The sequence below is a fragment of the Eriocheir sinensis genome, chromosome 58, assembly GCF_024679095.1.
Source record: "Eriocheir sinensis breed Jianghai 21 chromosome 58, ASM2467909v1, whole genome shotgun sequence".
Taxonomy (NCBI): domain Eukaryota; kingdom Metazoa; phylum Arthropoda; class Malacostraca; order Decapoda; family Varunidae; genus Eriocheir; species Eriocheir sinensis.
Window position 1 is genome coordinate 9975717 of NC_066566.1, and position 20511 is coordinate 9996227.

General features: G+C 43.8%; 1 protein-coding gene across 2 annotated transcripts in view; it reads right to left on the reverse strand.

The window, feature by feature from the left end:
• The window catches only part of LOC126985146 (protein O-linked-mannose beta-1,2-N-acetylglucosaminyltransferase 1-like), an 81257-nt gene that overhangs the window by 12463 nt on the left and 48283 nt on the right, over positions 1–20511 (reverse strand). For both annotated transcript variants that reach the window (XM_050839710.1, XM_050839709.1), the window contains exons 5-10: positions 15740–15959; positions 11345–11463; positions 7516–7586; positions 4192–4458; positions 1916–2114; positions 1375–1559 (exon numbers count right to left, since the gene is read on the reverse strand). In XM_050839710.1, coding sequence (XP_050695667.1) covers positions 1375–1559; positions 1916–2114; positions 4192–4458; positions 7516–7586; positions 11345–11463; positions 15740–15959 — 1061 coding nt within the window. The remainder of the gene's footprint in view (positions 1–1374; positions 1560–1915; positions 2115–4191; positions 4459–7515; positions 7587–11344; positions 11464–15739; positions 15960–20511) is intronic.

Below are 20511 nucleotides of genomic sequence, written 5' to 3' on the forward strand. Positions count from 1 at the left end.
GGTTTGGGTTGGAATAGCAGGCAGATATCTTGCAGTTAATGGACCAAATTGATTTCAGCATTCTGGTTATTATATGGCATCTCTAGACATTTGTTTTTACAACTCAGTTTATTTGAACCACAGCACCTGACAGTGCAGTATGCAGAGCAAACTGAATTTTAACTCTACATCACACTGACACCATTCTTTCAGAAATAAATATATTGCAACTTGCTTGCAATTTTTACAATTAGAAATGTAAATTGTTACTTTTGCATGAATTTGTGTTATTTTGTAATGAAACAAGTGGAAACATGGACAGACAAATGTTCTCCCTCTTCATTCACCTCAACAGAATAGAAACTGTCCTATCCACTTATACGCTGACGACTCCACTCTGTATTATTCAACTTCTTTCAACAGAAGACCTTCTCAACAGGAATTACAAGACTCCAGACTGGAGGCTGCAGAACGCTTAACCTCAGACCTTGCTATCATTTCCGATTGGGGTAAAAGGAACCTTGTGTCCTTCAATGCCTCAAAAACCCAATTTCTCCATCTATCAACTCGACACAATCTTCCAAACACCTATCCCTTATTCTTCGACAACACTCAGCTGCCACCTTCTTCAACACTAAATATCCTCGGTCTATCCTTAGCTCAAAATCTCAACTGGAAACCACATCTCCTTTCTTGCTAAATCAGCTTCCTCGACTTTGGGCGTTCTGTATCATCTCCGCCAGTTCTTCTCCCCCGCACAGATGCTTTCCATATATAAGGGCCTTGTCCGCCCTCGTATGGAGTATACATCTCACGTGTGGGGGGCCTCCGCTCACACAGCTCTCTTGGACAAAGTGGAGTCTAAGGCTCTTCGTCTCATCAGCTCTCCTCCTCTTACTGACAACCTTCTACCTTTTAAATTCCGCCGCCATATTGCATCTCTTTCTATCTTCTATCGATATATTCATGCTGACTGCTCTTTTGAAATTGCTAACTGAATGCCTCCCCCCTCCCGCGGCCCCGCTGCACACGACTTTCTACTCTAGCTCATTTCTATACTGTCCAAACCCCTTATGCAAGAGTTCACCACCATCTCCATTCTTTCATCCCCTTCACTGGTAAACTCTGTAACAGCCTTCCTTCGTCTGTATTTCCTCCTGCCTATGACTTGACCTCTTTCAAGATGAGTGTATCAAGACACCTCTCCATCCGAAATTGACCTCTCTTTTCCGCCACTCTATACTAATCGCTGTATGAGAGTAGCAGTACGCGGGCTTTTTTTTTTTTTATATATCTTTTTGTTGCCCTTGAGTTGCTCTCTGAGCTGTAAAAAAAAAAAAAAAAAAACTCAGAAGTTTGTTGCCGTTTCAGCCTAGCCTTCTCAATTTGACTTACTAGGAGATGTTGACAACGGCATGAGGGTTGGTATTGAAAGCACGCCGGTCAAAGTAGCCACCTTGCTCCCAACCCGTCACATGAACGCCGCCATTGCCGTCATGCCTCGTCCTCGGCACTTCAGGAGTTACTATGTCCCTCCCAGGCAGGATCATGCCCCGTAGGTACCAGTCCCAATCCACAGCCTGTTAATATAAACGCATACCAAACTGAAACACTATTTTCTAGTACAGCAAGAACTACGTAACATTAACTGATGTCTCTGCAAACAATTCAAAGTCATTTAAAACTTTTGAAACATAGTTGTATATTTTATTTGAATAATACTAACTTATTGTTTTATTGTAAATAATACAATAAAAGAGAAAGGGGACGCTAACCATCCTAAACCCAAGGCATTTATACTGTATAAAAAAGTACAAGGAAACTTCAGAAGTGGCAGTAGTTGAATCTCATTACTACCAAGTATTTATTATTATCTGCAAACAGTGATATATCACAGTTAAAATATAATATAGTGAACAGAATTCATGAAACTAACATGACTTCTCTTGGGCCAGCGTGGGAGTGTTTCCTCCGACCACCGTCTGTTCACCATCCACCCGTAGGCAGGCAGGATGTCTTCACGATACATCCTGGAGGTGTCCACAGCGAACGGAGTGAAACTGTTGTAGTTGTAGGCATTGATGCAAAAGATGGTGTCGTCGATATCCAGTAGTGGCGCAGTCTGATGGAAATAGCTGCATCGGGACAGTGGCTATGTGGCAATCATTGAATGTACGAGGGAGGTTACGTGGCATGTTATATTAAGCCTTTTATGAGTTGTTGTAGGATCAATCATCAAACATATAATAAATAAAAGGGAGTGGGTTTGTATCATTCCATTATAGTTTTAACTCCATATTTTGTGTATAAGAAAGATATCAACTGTGCCCTCTCGAGTTTCGCGCTATCCGAGTTTCGCGATCCTCAAGTTTCGCGGTTAGCCCAAAATTCTTACCATCCCGACTTTCGCGCATTATCACCCCGAGTTTCGCGCTGCTTTGACATGTACGGGTCACGCCTACTTACCATCGGCGTCACGCACGTTACCTTAAAAGGTAGAATCACACTGGACGTTTTCCTCCAAACATTGTGGCTATGGCAAGAGAGAGAGAGAGAGAGAGAGAGAGAGAGAGACTTATTAACACGTCAACCGCGTTTGACCTTTCCGCCGTCTCCTCCCTGTCGCGTTTGGTTCAACTCGGCGCAGCCTCAATAACACGCGAGCCCTCGACTCGAGAGGAGGTGTGTACCTTCACTCTGGTTATGAGCCCCTCTCGTGAAAGGTGAGATAGAGAGGATGAAAACAAGGAGAAAGGAGAATGGTGTGGGGAGGGAAGGTCAGATAGGAGAGTCAGGTCAGGGCTTTGGTCAGGACATGACCTGACTCAGGTCAGGTCAGGTCCGGATTTGTCACACACTGCTTACTTACTTGCTTAAGGTTGTCCGTCGATTTCGACGATGACGTCACTTCAAGCCCATTAGGGCGTGTAGTGATACCTGCACATATCATGCTTAAAGTGGGAGAAGGGCTTACATTCCTCAGCCCACTATCTTGGCATTCCACAGTTGGGCTGGTGGCAAGGTGGTGTCCAGGACGGCCAGCTACTATGGGATGTTGCAGGAGACTGCCGAGTCGTTGCGCCATGAACGCTCGCCTTATGCGGGTCGCCACAGCAGATTTTTCCTTAGGGGTTGACTCCCGTAGTCTTAGTCCAGCCAAAGACACCCACAAGACAGTGTCACACACACACACACACAAAAGGGGAATGAGAATGGTGTGGGGAGGGAGGGGCAGAAAGGAGAGTCAGATCAGGGCTTTGGTCAGGATATGATCTGACTCAGGTCAAGACATGACCTGACTCTCCCTTCTGCCCCTCCCTCCCTTCACCCTTCTCATTTCCCTTTCTGTGTGTGTGTGTGTGTGTGTGTGTGTGTGTGTGTGTGTGTGTGTCATGACATGATCTGACTCTCCCTTCTGCCCCTCCCCCCCCAACACCCTTCAAATTTCCCCCTATGTGTGACACGCACACCCAGAAAAGTTGCCGGTTGCCCAAGCTGCTGCCAACGCGGTGGCAAGAAAAAGGCCCAGTGTGACACCAGCTTACGGACAATCGACAACTCGCTCCCGGATGGGCGCACGGGCGTTGCCAGTAGCCACAACGGTTAGAGGAAAACGGCCAGTGTGACACCGCCTTTAGGCAGTGAGGCCGCTGATTGGGTGAGCGCCGGCGATGACGACATCGGACTCCCAGCAAATTACAAGCGTATTTTCAGAGCTCAGCCAATCGTAAGGCTTCATCTGTGTCTTTAAAACGACCCGTTCTCTCTTCCTGTTTTCTTCCTTTTTCCAAGGTACGTATTTTGAGATAACAAGGGAGTAAAGGAGGAAAAAAGTGAGCTCCGGGGGGCAGCATGAGCCAATTATAATAGCGCCACTATAAAGAATTGCCTGCGCCATGACGGGCTCAGGGCCGACCATTGGACCCAGTCTACCGGCGCCATAGGCCATGTAAAAAAAAAAAAAAAAAAAACTCTACGGGTCGGAACAAATAAGTGCTTTTTCAGTGTTTTCAATACCTCGAGGTTCGCGATCCTCGAGTTTAGCGCTTTACCTTCGGAACGAAGCGAGCGCGAAACTCGAGAGGGTACTGTATAGTCACAAGACTGCAATGTTACTATCACTTCATCTATGTGTACATGAGAATATAAAATGAGTAGTTAGTCTTTCAGCTGGTTAGTGCTAAGGCCTGAACAGATGAACTTATCACTTACCTAATAAAATCTGGAGCCAGAATCAGATCATCCTCTAATACAATGATCTTGTCTACATTAGGGAAATATTTGAAGGCATGAAGCACAGAAAACTTGATGTGTTCATTAATTCTAATGTTGCTGCCACGAGGGGCAGGGTTGTCATGGAACACAGCTGGCAATCCCAACAGTGCAGCAAACTCAATGGCCTCCTGCTGGCCCCCGTCCACCGATAGCAGGATTGGGGTAATGGCTCCGCCTGGCTGAGTCCACAGCTGATGGAGTTGTCTGTTAAAGGTAGAGTTTTTCACGGACCGAAATATATTTCCCTAATTTTAGCTTCCAAGAACTGAGCTGTTTGTGTTGTCCTGGCACTGCATCTGCTGCTATCCAGCCTTTTCATAAAATCACGGTGCATGTGTGTGTGCATGTGTTAGTGTATGTGTCATTCACCATGGTCTGATCACGCACTGGACACGCAATCACCAGCCAGTATCTTCCTTCAGATGACGGATCATTAGCTACAGTGGGAATCTTACATCACACTCACAGTCAAGAGGTGAGACAACTTATGACTGACACCCTGTACCCATTCACTGCTAGGTGAACAGAGAGCACATATCAAAAGGAGACTGCTCCCCATCTGTCTCAGTTCCGCCTTGGAATCAATCCCAGTAGCTACTACTCAGTTTTTAGGCAAGAGTGCTAGCCACTACACTAGAAAGCTTCCTTTGCGTGTTTAAGAATATTTACCTAATTTTATTTACCTAGTTGTGGTGTACAAATGTAGTGTAGTGTACTGAGCTATGCTATTATGTCCAGTCTACATATTTATATTTGTTCAACCTTTTCATTTTATAATCCTCAACAAGTCTCCTTTTTTTCTGCTCTCCTTTTCTGGTAGTAGATTAGATTTCTGTAATTTTCCTTATACATTAAGTCTGGCAAATTTGGAACCATTATTGCTGCTGAACTTTGTATTCTTCCTATTTTACTAATGTATTTTTTTTATTTTGTGTCTGTGTATTTACTTAGTTTACCTAGTTTTATTTAACTAGTTATGATATACAGAAAGCGAACTACACTTGTAGGGTCCTGGCTTAAAAATACAGTTTATGATGTCTAACTATAAATTCATGAAAACATTTGACTTGAACCATCTCATTTTTTAGGTGGTCATTCCATTCTATTCCAGGAAGTGGCTGAGTGGTCAGAGTGTGGATGCAGTATCCTGGAAGACCTGGGTTCAAGTTCTACCCGCCGCTACAAGCTGACAGTTTTCAGTCATTGCCAAATGGCCGAAGACAATCCATGCTGTCCTGATGAACACTTATTAGCACGGATTCCAGCAAAACTCTTTCGAGAGGATCAAGTGGAGCTCTGGAGCAAAGTATGAGCCAAGCGAGAAGAACGTCTGTAAAATACGTGCCTGCGCCACTAATGTCCTGGGGACAACCAACAGGTCCCATCATTAAAACACTATAAGCCTAGGCACTAAATGGTACTATAGGCCAAAAGTAAAAAAAAAAATGAATCTATGGGGAAATGTGTGTGTGTGTGTGTGTGTGTGTGTGTGTGTGTGTGTGTGTGTGTGTGTAATTCTAGTATTTACTCTATCTCTGTACTCATTCCCATCTAGTGCTTGGGCAATGTTCTCCGTCCCCACATTTTATTGTCTTATTGTCCAGGGGGAGGTACCGCCCCCTCCCTTGTTGTGCTTTCCTTCCTACCATTGTATCTTTTTAGTTTCATGGTGCTACCTACACATGTATTAATAGTTGTATAATCACACTCTGTCCTGCCTGGGGGTTGGGATGGCATGTTCCTCCCTTCTCCCTTGTTGTTTACCTGCAACAATAAACTATCAATCAATCAATCACCTCTTGGTCTGTTGCGGGTCTCTCTCAAGACAGCCAGCCGTTCCCCTACGGAAGAGCACAGAGCTCGTAGTACCGATCTTTGGGTAAGACTGAGACCACTCACACACAACACACCGCGACAACGAGGTCACAACTCCTTGTCTGACGTATCGTACCTACTCGCTGCTAGGTGAACAGGGGCTACACGTGAAAGAAGATAAACCCACCTTATCTTCACCCGGCCGGGGAATCGAACACCGGTCCTTCTGGTTGTGAGGCTGTGGACTCCACTTGTGACCGTTCTCCAATCCGATTTTTCATCTTTCAACATGGTTTTCATTTCTCTGTTCGCCAGGTAATTTTTCAACCATTCTGAAATTTTTTTCCTAATCCTCCTCTATGTCATAATGCAGTCAAGACCACATACAACTCACAGATCAGGCCTCGTCCCCAACTTTGAGCAGCTCTGCGGCGCAAATGTTACAAATACCAGCTGCCTTTCCACCCCTCAATTTTGCCACATCCTCTCTGACCTCAAGAGGGTGGGCATTTGTCGATGGGTGGATTACCATCCGCCACTTGCAACCCAGCAACTGGAAGCTGCCCCCTTGGAGGGAATGCCATGTACAGCTGCTCAAAGAACTCAGACCAATGATGCCTCTGCCCATCTACGTCTGATAAGAGGCAGCCATCTGCTATTCGGACAGGCTCACCTGAGAGGGAGGCTCGGAGCGGAGCTTCTAAATTCAAGGCTTAGCAAGGAGGTTGGAAGTCATTCGCATTTAAATGGCCCTCGACGTCCTCAGCGAGACCCTTGATATACCTCTCCTTGTATCTCCGTAGGGGAGCTCTAGTCCCAAGCGACAGAGCCCTATAGGCTATTGGTCCCGATTACCAGCACGTACCAAACGCTTTGTGAATCCGGCCCCTGGCAGCGCGCTTCTCATTCTCCAGCGTCTGCTTAGTAAACCCCTCGGGAGTATTGAGTTGTTTATTCTGCAGCTTTCGTGTGTCTTCATGTATTTAGTTGACGAGCCAACCCCGTACTTAGTACTATTTTCTAATCTTGCAATCTCCTATGCTCGATAACATGTTTATTGTATTTAAAGAGGTATATATTTTTTACGTGTGTGTATTCAAGGGGAACTGATGGAGTACCTTAGTTTGTATCTTACTGTTATATTGTCTTTGTATTACATTATTTGTATGCATTTTTCTTTTAGCATGCCATTGTTGCCTTGACTTATTAACTTCACGATCATTAGGGAACATGATAAGTGTGACTCCCCCCCCACCCCACCCCTCCACGTATCAGCCACGTATCACCCCTTCCATGCATCAATGCCTTAACCTAGTGGTAGACCATAAGTATCAAATACGTACTGCTGTATACGTAAGACAGGGGCAACACACACACACACACACACACACTAAAAAAAACATACGCACATGCATACATATAATTAATAAGCCATATCATACATACCTGAGCACTTTAAACTGGTGCCGGGAGGTGACGATGACGATGGGGATCTGCTCCTTCACCTCTAGGGGCGGCTGCAGGACAAGTTGTGATTAAATCTCTCCTATTCTCCTACACGTACCTTATCATAAGTCAACAGACTTGCAGTTACCAGTTCATTCAGATTTCCTAAAGTATCAAAAATATTTTATTTTGTGCAATACATTAGTGCTTATGAACTTTACTTCTTAAACACTACGTACTTCAATGTGACAACAGAAAGGCAATCAGAGATAGGATGATGGGAGGCGCCCCAGACCATGCACAGATTGTAGGCCTGTTCACACCAGGAATATGATGCTACACTACGCATGCCACACCAGGAATATGATGCTACACTACGCATGCCATGCCGCCACGTGGTTTTCTATTGCTTCTGTTGATTTCAATAAGACTGTTCAGATCCGATGTGAGTATGTGAGCGACGTCTATGATGTCGCTGACATAGATTGCTTAAAGTATTTTCACTCACGTGACCTTGTGACGTTTTCATGACGTCACAAAGTAAACAGAGCCGCCACGTGTGGTAGTCTATCCTTGCTGGGGGACCAGTGAGTGAGTGAGAGACCGTGCCTCGTTGGGAGATCGTAGGAAATGGAGTACTCGGTACTCCAAATATTATTTTTCGCTCTCTGTGCTGGACAGGACTTATTATGAGAGGATGGTCACTTAAGTCAGGCTTAGTTGCCCTAAAATGCGGCAGCTTTACGTGGAAACCAAGGCAAGCATTACAGGAAGAAATGGCTTTTACAAAGATACCTACTGTCTACATACCTAGCAATAACTACATAGTGCTTCAACAAAGACTTATATACATATTTAACAATAAGTTATGCTTCTGAGAGTGCCAACATTCATCTTCACTTGTACTACCTACCACACAAGCTAACCCACTTTTAGGGGGTTGGTCATTCACAAAGCGAGTGTCTACATATCTAACAGTAACTAATACTTGAACAATGATGCTGGCAACTTATCTAATAATAACTAACGTATAAGAGTGCCAACATTTATCATCACTCATAGGCCCTACCTACCATACAACATTAATAACTTTTTGGGCTGGCCACTACTAAATCCAGTGATGAGGAATTAACTCTTAATAAAGGCTAAATAACTTGACAAACAAGTGAAAATTCACTTATCTGTCATGCAATGTCACTAATCTTTGCTTGACACCATTAGGAAAAAAACTATCTGAATCTGCAGGTGTGTTATAGGTTGGCACTAGGACTGAGGAAACACTGTCTCTACTCGTTATTGTGTATGACTGAAACATCATTCCTACCTGTCATGAAGTGCTTTCCACAGACTCTCCAGTGTTCAGGGTTTGAAGTCTGGGCTCTGGAGATCTTCGATAACCAGAGACTTCTTTCAGTGATCAACTCCCTCCGTTCATCTTGCCGCGTTGGTATTTTAGGTGGACGGTAAAAAGATAAACTTGGGTGTTTATCTGCCTTGTTTCCACACCTAATAACACAGCAAAGATGTGGCATTTTTATTCTCAGACGGGTCACCAGTACGTGCCGTTAACACCACAAAATGAGGCTAGAAACTCGCGTCCTGGTCACTCCAGTGCATTGGCGGATCTAGAAAATAATTTTTTGGGGGGCCACAAGGCACTCGGCTTGCAACCGAAATTTCTCGGTTGAATAGAGATTTTGGGTTCTATTACCGGGCAGAGTGAGAGTTAAAATGAACTTTCTCCCTTTACATCCCAGCCCCTGCGCCTCCGTAGCTGAGTGGTTTCTGTGACCGCCTACCACTCCTCGGGGCACCGGTTCGAGTCCGATTAGGTGCCTTCGGCGCATAGCCCACCCAGCTATTGCTCCTGTTCATCCTTCCTTTCGGGTTGGTCGATAAACGGGTAACTGGGGAAACTTGGGGAAAGTAAATTGTGGGAATCCGGACGGCATTGGGCCAAGTGTCCCCGGGCTAGTGGATACGAGTCCACCACAGGTTCAAAAGGTCAAGGAGGCGGAAATGAGCCCCGATGCAACGCGCAGCAATATCGCATGCTCCCCACTTTACCTACGACGCAGTGGTGGGCACCGCTAACCGAAAAGTTAGCTTCGCTGACTGGTAATCCACTAACTAAAAAATTAGCTTCGCTTACGCTAAACCGCTAAACAGATAAAGAAATTAGTGGAAGCTAACGCTAACAGCTAATCGCGAAAGTTTTTTTATATGGATTTAGATTCGGTTTAGTATTTTGGCTCTAAAACCCCGTCTGTCTGTTAATAATGGTCTCCTTGGGTTGGCACACGACGCACCGGAAGTGCAAGACATTGGCGTTCGTCATATCTCTTGATTTAAGGACAAAGTACTTCTCCAGGTGGGGCCAAGGGTTCTGGAACTTTTGGGACTCCTGGCCGTCAGCTTGAGTGTCTGCCAGAAGTTTTAAAACAGCAAAATACAGAATCCTCATTACAGTCATTAGTCATTGTTGTCCTCCTCTTCCTCTTCCTCCCTCTTGTACAGCCATTTACCCTTCAAGAGCTGCATGTTTCCATTGACAAACACCAACTTCTCAAAGTTATCACGAGTCAGGGATGACCTCTTGGGCCTGAGGACGCCAGAGCCCAAGCTGAACAATCTCTCCACAGCTGCTGAGGAGGGGACAGGGGTGTTGTACTTGAAGTAAAATCTGGGACGCTTTAATAAAAAAAAAAAAAAAATCCGGGACAGTGCATGAAATCCGGGACATTTCCGGGACAATTATATTTCCGGGACGAACCATTAAAATCCGGGACTGTCCCGGAAAATCCGGGACGTCTGACCAACCTAACCTAGAAGTTTCTCCACACTTTCAAGAATATTCTTGAATTTCCCGGAAATTTCATTGTTGGCGGTTTTTGAAAGTTTGCGTTAGCGGACTATAATTTCGGCATTCCGCTACCTGCAAATCTGCTAATTTTTCAAGTTTTTCGCTAACCCTATTCCGCAATTTCTTTTTTAGTCCGCTATTTGCGGAATCCCCACCTTTCGTGGCTGAGAATGTGTGTGTGTGATTGTGTCGTGTGTCGGTGTACAAATATACGTATTTGTGTTTGTAAATAATATATACATGCATTATGCATGTCTGTGTAATGTCACTGTAATGTGTATGAAGACCCTACTCCATCTTAAATTCCAGAAGAAAGATTTCAGTGCTTCGTCATTAACTATAGATTGTGTAATTATACAAAAATAAGACTGAAAAATATGAACTGGCAGCGCTGAGCACTTCTTGTCGCACGAGTGTTGTTCTGTTGTGGCGTGTGCCGGGTGGTGTAGCGGGCGTATGAGCAGAGTTAACGATGAAGCGAATTTTTCACAGCGGAAGTGTAATTACCATGTGTTCAGGATTTTGGTTGTTCACCATACAGTATATAGTGAATTACCAAAATCCTGAACACATCCACATCCGCATCCGTGAGGATGTTATAATTTCATATCCGCATCCGCATCCGCAGTTAGGTAAAAACTGATAGCTGCATCCGCATCCGCAAAATATGTACATATGACATCCGCATCCGCAAAATATGTACATATGACATCCGCATACACATCCGCATCCGCGGATCTCTGAAATCTGACATCCGATACAACTCTAATATATATATATATATATATATATATATATATATATATATATATATATTTATATATATATATATATATATATATATATATATATATATATATATATATATATAAATAAAGGCTTATAAACTTTACGCAAGACAATGAGAATTATAAGGAAAAAGAATCAGAAGAGCAGAATCAGAATTCTGGGAGAGTATATTCTTACTGCAAGGCTTGGTGAAACGTCCAGTCCTGGGCAGCCACACCATTCACCATAACCCTCGTATTCTTCGCAAAACTTGGTCCGCTTTTCGTCAGTTCGCTGTTCACATTCTGCCACTGCTTCTGTTTGAGTGAAAAAAAAAACAAAAAAAATATATATATATATATATATATATTTATATATATATATATATATATATATATATATATATATATAAATATATGTATGTATGTATTACAGTATAGGAAAGAGCTTAAGGGCAGAGACGCAAATGAAAAGTCCACTAAGCGCTGCGCCTGTAAAGTGAGTAAAATGAGAGGCCAAAAAGAAAAGGTCTATTTTGGATGGAGAGGCGTCTTGACACTCTCCTCTTGAAAAAGTTCACGTTGTAGGCAGGAGGAAGTACATACAAAGGAAAGCTGCTCAAGAGTTTAGCAGTGAAAGAAATGAAAGAATGAAGATGCTCGTTAACTCTTGAATAATGGATTTGGATAGCATGGAGCCACGGGAGGAGGAAGGAATGCAATTAGCAAGTTCAGAAGAAATGTCAGCATGAAAATATCGATAGAAGATAGAAAGAGAAGCAACATTGTGGAGGAATTTAAGAGGTAGAAGACTGTCAGTAAAAGTAGAAAAATTGATTTGACTCCACTCTATCCAAAAGGGCTATATGTGTGTGGAGCCCACCACAAATGAGATGTATATCCCATATGAAGAGTTAGTGAAGACGGACAAGACCCTTATACAATAAAATCCCTAGTAACTGGCACCTGCGGGGATTCAGAGGTGCTGGATAAGCTGCAAAAGTTCTGGATACTTGAAGTATGTTAAAAGAGTTCTCAATGTTATTTCATAATTTCATTCAACCAAACATGTTCATATAATTATGTACAATTCACTCAGAAATGCGTCTCCTGACTACAAGAATGCATATGTAGTTTTTTGTTCCTTTAAGTATTCTACCCTCCTTTCTACCTTTATTTCTTATACTCTTCCCTGTTTTTGAAAATGCACTAGGTCTTGGTCTTGGTTGTGTCTCCGTCAATGTTAACTAAGGAATGGCCTAAAACCCTAAAACACTTCATCTCACACACACACACACACACACACACACACACACACACAGTCCGGAGGAAATAGATGCCGTGCACAACTCGTCAAGTTCAAGCTCGTAGGACCTCAAAACTCTGGAGGACCAACAAAACAAACCGCTCTTCTTCTTCTTGCTTTGTATCGCCTCTTCTTCCTTTTGTGGCATGCTGGGGTGCAGCAATTAACGGAACAAGTTCCCCGATAAGTCATTCAACAGACTACCAGCTATGGACAAGAGACAGGGATTGAAAGGAGATAAAATAACACGAGAACGCTGAGGGCAGTGAATGGCAACCCGTCAACAGGCGGCCAACCACTGCCTCCCAGCTGCCCTTAACGTCCTTTCAATCCCTGTCTCTTGTCCACAGCTGGTAGTCTGTAGAATGACTTATCAGGAAACTTGTTTCGTTTATTGCTGCACCCCAGCATGTCACAAAACATGTCATTTAGGCAAAAAGACGGTCTTACGGTATCAACGGAGGAACGCGGTAGCTCCAGAGCCCCATTGCGAATGCAATGTGTGAACAGTTACGTTCGTGCACGGCAGTAAAGTGATGCAGCTGGTGCCAAAAAATACGTCTAGAAGACGAGGAAGGCTACAGACAGTGGATGAGTCAGCAAGGACCAATTTTATGAAATACTGATCGAGCCTCGTGCAACCATCTATAGCCAAGAAAGACACAAGGCTTAAGAAACCAATGTCAGTCAGCTCTTCTTTTTTTTTTTCGGTATTTCGTTGGGGATATACCCCAAGGGAGGAAGGTGGTGCATGCCGCGCGACCACCCAGACGATAGAGATATGCCCAATCCTTCAAGTGGAGGCCCAACAACGGGGCTGGGGTGACGGAAAGAGCCCAACCTTTCCACTCCCAATGGCACCGGTTAGGACTCGAACCTATACGCTCCAGCATCTCGCTGGCACGTAAGGCGGAGACGCTAACCACTGGGCCACGGGAGCCCCCGTCTGCTCTTCTTTCTATGCAGTTCTTTTGCATTCAATTCATGCCTGGGATCCCACAAAGCTGGCATGTCCTGTAATTTCTTAATTATAATGGCCTCGGAGGCCTTGGACCAGGCAACAATTATCACTCATAGCTGTGCGAATATATGGACAGTAGGGTGTAGCTTCTTCCTCTTCTTGTTTCTTGTTATTGCTGCTGATGATGGTGGTGAGTAATACCGTCGTCCTTCGGTGAAATCTACCATAGCTTTGGAAGATCGTGGACACGTCAGAAAACCACGGAAATAGAACCATGCCAGCGGAAATCGTGGTTTGACTGAAGATCCATGGAAAATCTGACCAATGTAATAGCCCCTTAAGACTACCCATATGCTGTCCTGAAGATCACCTGTCAACCTGGAATCTAGATTTTCTCTTTAAGAAAGGATCAAAGATGAACTCCAGGGGAACAGCATGAGCCAAGCAAGATGGCACCACTATAAACACTTGCCTGCTCCATAACGGGATGGAGCCGACCTCCAGGCCCCACCAAGAAAGCCTACCGGCGCCACAGGCAGAAATGGAAATAAAAAGTAGGTACATATGTTAATTAATGTACATATTTTGTGCCAATTCAGACAATGCAACACCTGCTTGAGACTGGGTGTGGACCCGTCTCAGTTCCCTCACTGGACCATCCTGTCTTGGCCTGAGCCCTGACTTCAGAAGCATGATCATTGGGGTACGTGTGATTAGGAAGGTATGGCCTCGTCTCAGCTCTCGCAAGCGACTCAAGTGAGGTACGATGTCAGATATGAAATTACGGTACGATATTTTATCGTACGGCAAGTACGAAGGCAAGCAGACATACGGAGCAGGTATTTCTAATCTTACACAAGTTGGATTATCGTAATTTTTATCGGTTATCTCATTCTATACTTTTAGCTTCCCAGATCTTTGCCGGATGCTTGGGGTTCCCAGATACCCGGGACCCGGATAGTCGGGGTTTTACTGCATATATGAATATCATCTGAGAGGGGAAAAAGAAATTGGTGAAGACAATACAGAATGCCTAACCTCTTGGAAGCTAATTTAGCAAGAGAGGAGATATGAAGTTTCCAGTTAAGATTTTGAGTAAAGGATAGACCGAGAATATTTATTGTATAAGAGGGGAACTGATGAAGGTTATCGAAGAATAAGGGGTAGGTGTTTGAAAGATTGTGTCGAGTTGACAGGTGGAGAAATTGAGTTTTTGAGACACTGAAGGACACTAAGTCCTTTCACTCCATTCGAAAACGATAGCAAGATATGAGTTTTAGCATTTTGTAACGTCCAACTTTGAGTTCTTTAATTCCAGTGGGGAGGATCTTCTGTTAAAAAAAAGTTGAATAGAGCAAAGTAGAGTCATTGACGTAGAAGTGGATAGAACAGTTTATTATGGATAAAAGGTCATTAATTAACAGAAGAAAGAGAATGGGAGATAGAAAAGAGCCTTGCGGAATGCCACCGTTGATAAGTTTAAGGGAAGAACAGTGGCCATCTACCACAACAGAGACAGATCGGCCTAAAACGAAACTTTAGATAAAAACTGAGAGAGGGATAGGATCCGTAGGAGGGTAGTTTAGAAAGCAAAGATTTGTGCCATACTGGTGATAAGATGATAGATGTTTAAGAACTTTCTTGTTAAGGGTTGTTTCAAAAGCTTTAAAAAGATAAGAAAGGAAAGCAACATGATGGTAGTTTGAGGGATTAGAGCAGTCACTTCTCTTAGGCACAGGCTGTATGTAAGCGTACTTTCAGCAGGAAGGAAAGATAGATGTTGAAAGGCAGAGACGAAAATTTTTGACCAGGCAGGGTTGTCAGCATAGTAGCACAATTTTTAAGGACAATAGGAGGCACTCCATTGGGTCCATAAGCCTTCTGAGGATTGAGGAAAGAGAGGGCATAGAAAACATTATTCTTAAGAATCATAATAACAGGCATAATTTAGTAAAAGGGGGGATAAGTAGGAGGAAGCAGCCCCATATCATTAAGAAATTAAATTAGATTGAAGAAAGCAAGAGTTCAGCTCATATATATATATATATATATATATATATATATATATATATATATATCTATATATATATATATATATATATATATATATATATATATATATATATATATATATATATATATATATATATATATATATATATATATATATATATATATATATATATATATATATATATATATATATATATATATATATATATATATATATATATATTGCAATAAAAAGTAATAAATGAATGGGAAGAAACATGTTCTTCCTTTTCATAGGATTATCTTACAGAGATGACACATGGGGATAACCTTACCTGGGGAGCGGCGGGGCACGTGCACGGCAACATGTAGTGGAGAAGAATACGTTCCTGGGATATTGCGAACGGTTGTGGCTGCTTCAGTCCACAGCCGCCCACCCACTGTAGCCACAGCCACCCACATTTCCCCGATACACACGTCCTGCACCCACCAGCCCTTCAGGAACTCCGTCAGAAAATTGCTTGCCTTCTCATTTATAAACAACGTCCAGTCACCCTGTTGATTCACAAGATGTATATGCAATAAGGTGATCAGAATCTTACAAACTACATTTAACTGATGCTTGAGCAACACCATTAGTATCGGAAACAGCACTTGTGTGACAGATTTACAAGTATTGGCGAATGGGGAACTTTCCAAAGTCTGTGTAAGTTGGGGATAGCACTGTGCCATCAAGTCCCTCAGCGCGAAGGAGACGAAAATGATATAGGCTACCTCTCGTTTCATACAAACAGCAAGCCAAAATTGGAGCTGCTACCAGGTTTGTGGCAGAATGGCTTTGTTTTGCAAGAATTAAAGCAAGGTAAACACAGTCTTCTTCTCTTCTATATTTTCATAAAAAAATATTTGAATTATCTAAATGAAGTATAATACTTTGCCTTACAGCCATTTTAGAGACCCAAATGATAGGTTTTGCATTCCGATCTTGTTCACGCCAGGGAACTGGATACAGTGGTACCCCCTACCAAAATTCTGATTAGAAAGTCACCCATTATTTTTACAGCACTGGAAATGCTCAATGGCAAAAAAAAAAAAAAAAAAAAACATGACAAAGAACAAAAAAGCCCAGTAAGCACTAATCCGGGAAAAGAAGAAACAATGAGTAGCCAGGAGAGGGGGCAGTTTTGGATGGAGGGCTCTTGATACTCACCACTTGAAAGAGTTCAAGTCATAGGCAGGAGGAAATACAGACAAAGAAAGCCTGTTTTAGAGTTTACCAATAAAAGGGATGAAAGAAAGAAGATGCTGATTAACTCTAACAAAAGGGATTTGAATAGCATACGAATGACCAGAAGTAGAAAGGCATGTGCAGCAAGGCCGCAAGGAGGGTGGAGGCATGCAGTTAATAAATTCAGAAGAACAGTTATCATGAAAATATCGATGGAAGATGGAATGACCAGGAACACTGCAGCGAAGTTTAAGAGACTGTCAGTAAGAGGAGGGGAATTGATGAGACAAAGAGCCTTTGACTCAACTCTCCCGCGCCCCCGCTGCACTCGACTTTCTACTCTATCTCATCTCTGTACTGTCTAAATACATTATGCAGGAGTTAACCAGCATCTTCATTCTTTCATCGCTTTCAATTGTTATGAACTCTGGAACAGCCTTCCTTTGTCTGAATTTCCTCCTGCCTATGACCTAACCTCTCTTTTGGCCATTCAGCTTTAATTCTTTATAGGAGTAGTGCTTAGTAGCCTCTTTATTTTCAATTGTTTTCACCCTTGAGCTGCTTCCTTTACTGTAAAAAAAAAAATAAGGTCATTGTGTATGGATAGCACCTGTGAGGGAGAAAAGAGATGATGGAGACAATACAGTTTGAAGAGTCTCACGTTTGAAGGTATTCCACAGTTCCATTGGGTCCTCAAGGGTGCTGAGCACATTGAACCAATTTGAGACTGTCACTGCATACTCCTTAGCACAAGCCAGGTCCTTCAGCCTCTCGAGATAGAACACAGTACTATTGCTTCTCGGGATTCTTCTTGACTTGACATGAAGCTTGAATGTTGCAACAAGTCTATGCTCAGTTGCAAAGAACTCAGCACTCCAGAAAACACTGCAGTTCTGAAGGATTCTCCAACGAGCTCTAAATTTGGATCAGCATTAGGCAGGGAAGCATCATGTCTTTTTATTTATTTATTTATTTTTTTTACGTTGCTGCCTATTGCGCCGGTAGGCATCTTCCCGGTGGGGCCTGATGGTCGGCCCAAGGCTTCTTCCAGGTGGGGCCTGATGGTCGGCCCAGCCCGTTCTGGCGCTGGCGAGTGTTTATAGTGGCGCCATCTTGCATTGGCTCATGCTGCCCCCCGGAACTCGTTCTTGATTCGCTTGGACGGCTTCCTCTAGAGTCCAGGTTGATGGGTGGTCTTCAGGACAGTATGTGGGTAGTTTTAAGTCACTCGGCGGTGACTGAAAAATCCGTGTATTAGTGTGGGGATTCGAACCCGCGTCGTCCATCACGCGGTGAATGTGGGCCCAGTACGCTACCAGTTCGGCCACCGCCTACCCCCCCGCACACTGAGCAGTACAATACCGCGGTAGTTGCAGTTCTGTCGGTCCCTTTTCCCGTTCTGTCGGTCCTTTTTCCTTTTCCAGATAGGGACAACCAACCCCCTCTTCCATTAGGGAGGAATGGTGCCAGATTGACATACGGCAGTCAAGACCGCATGCAACCCGCGGATCATGTCCTCATGGCTATGAGCAGCTCTGCACTGATCATGTTACAGGTACCATCTGCCTTTCCATCCTTCAGCTTTGCCACAGCCTCTCTGACCTAGTCAAGAGAGGATGGGCTTTCGTCGATGGGTGGATCAGCCTCCGCCACCTACAACCTAGCAACAGGGAGCTGCCCACTCAGAGGGTCCTCCATGTACAACTGCTCAAAGTACTCAGTCCCACGAACACTCACCCCATCCATGTCTGACACGAGGCAGCCATCAATTGTTCGGATGGCGCTCACCTGAGAGGGAGACTTGGAGCGGAGCTTCTTCAGGGCTCGGTAAGCAGGTTACGGATCATTCGAATTTAAATATCCCTTGACTTCCTCAGAGAGACCCCAGTCATATCTATCCTTGTCTCTCCTCAAGAGAGCTCTAGTTCTACGCGAGAGAGCCCAACATTGGTCCTGATTCACAGCAAGTCTGGCAGTACGACTCTCCGCAATATTCTTCAGCGTCTCCGCCGATGCAAAGTCACCCCTAGATCTCAGCCTGTGCTCTCCAGTGTACTCCTTGGCAGCTCAAAGAATCTCACGTTTGAAGGTATCCCACAGTTCTATAGGGTCCTCAAGGGTGCTGAGCACATTGAACTAATTTGAGACTGTCACTACATACTTCTGAGCACAAGCCTGGTCCTTCAGCTTTTCGAAATGGAACACAGTATTGTTGCATCTTGAGATTCGCCTTGACCTGACATTAAACTTGAGTGTTGCAACAACAAGCCTATGATCAATTACAAAGAACTCAGCACTCCGAAATACCTTGCGGTTCTGAAGGATCCTGCAACGAGTACTCACGAGGATATGGTCGATCTCCTTAGCTTCTCCTCCGGCATCGCTATTCCAAGTCCAGCGGTGCAGCTCTGGTCTCCGGTACCAAGATTCTCAACCTCGTGGATCTTGCAAAATTCGGAAGGAGAGACTGTTGATTTTCCTGGTACCAGATCCATGGGGACCGACACATAACTCGTAGTCAACCCTGTCAGTGGTAGTAGTAGCATTAAAGTTGCCCAGGATAATGAGTGTGTCCTGATGGGGGCACTGGTCTAAAACGGAGTCGAGTTTGGCGTAGAACATCTCTACACTCTAACACGAAGCAAAGAAGCAATAATAATTGGGGATTTTAATTGCCCTAACATTGACTGGGGATATTTGACTGGAGATCATGAGGGAAGCAGGCTTATAAAAATGGTGGAGGATTCGTTCCTCACTCAAGTTGTAACTCAACCGAGAAGAGAAAACAATCTGCTGGATCTGGTACTAGTAAGTGACCCCGACCAGTGGCGCAACACCCATAGTACAGGGGTGGACAAAGTCCAAGGGCCTCAGAGGCCCAGGGGCCTCCGAGGTCCATGCAAGGGCCTCGGAGGTCCTGGGACGAGAGAGAGAGAGAGAGAGAGAGAGAGAGAGAGAGAGAGAGAGAGTGGCGGATTTACATGGAGGCTGCAGCCTCAGGCCCTCAGGCCCTGGGTATTCAGGGGGCCCCCGATGAGGCAATGATTAAAAGACAAAAAAAAATAGTAAAAGAAATAAAACCAACAAAAATAATGTGAAAATATCTTTTTGCTTTCCCTAAATTTACTGCTTTTCCCTTCGTAATATTTTCATTTTAGCTAAAATACAATAAGTAATGTGTCAACACTGCAACAAACAACAATGGCAACACTGGAATCAGAACTCATCATTACCAGTCAGTTCCCCTCTCCCGCGTGTTTGAATGGTACTGTCACTGTGTGGGATCTGTATTTTTCGCGGCTTTCAGAGTGAAATATCAGCATGTCCTGTAATAACCACTGATCATTGTCAGACAGTGATAAATCCCGGTCGTTGCCACAGACATGATTTGTGATGAGTTTTGCGTGTTGACTTGATCTTTGAAATGAGTAACATGACTGGCTGATGGCCGCTCGGTGCATGGCATGGTTCATGGTGGGTTCTGTATTTTAATAACTTATGTGCTGATGGGTAAGAATCCGACTGGCTGATATTATAGTGAATACGAGCAACAACATTGTGTTGTGTTTTATCAGCATTCAGCATGCTGTATAATGACGAGTGATCATTGTCGGTCAGAGTGTGACAAAAGCCCGGTCATTGCCACATACAAAGTGCGATGAGTTTTGCAGTGGTGTTTCTGTATTGAGTGGTATGATGCGTGGCAGGATCCTGCTATTTTAACAACTTTTGTGCTGAATAGTGATTATAATGGACTTGTTGGATTTGTGTTGTGGTATAAAACGTATAATGCAAGGGCTGCATGTTTAAAAGATATGGAGATTGTACCCAATCCTCACCCTAATCCAAAGTTCTAACCCAAATCCTAATCCCTTCCCA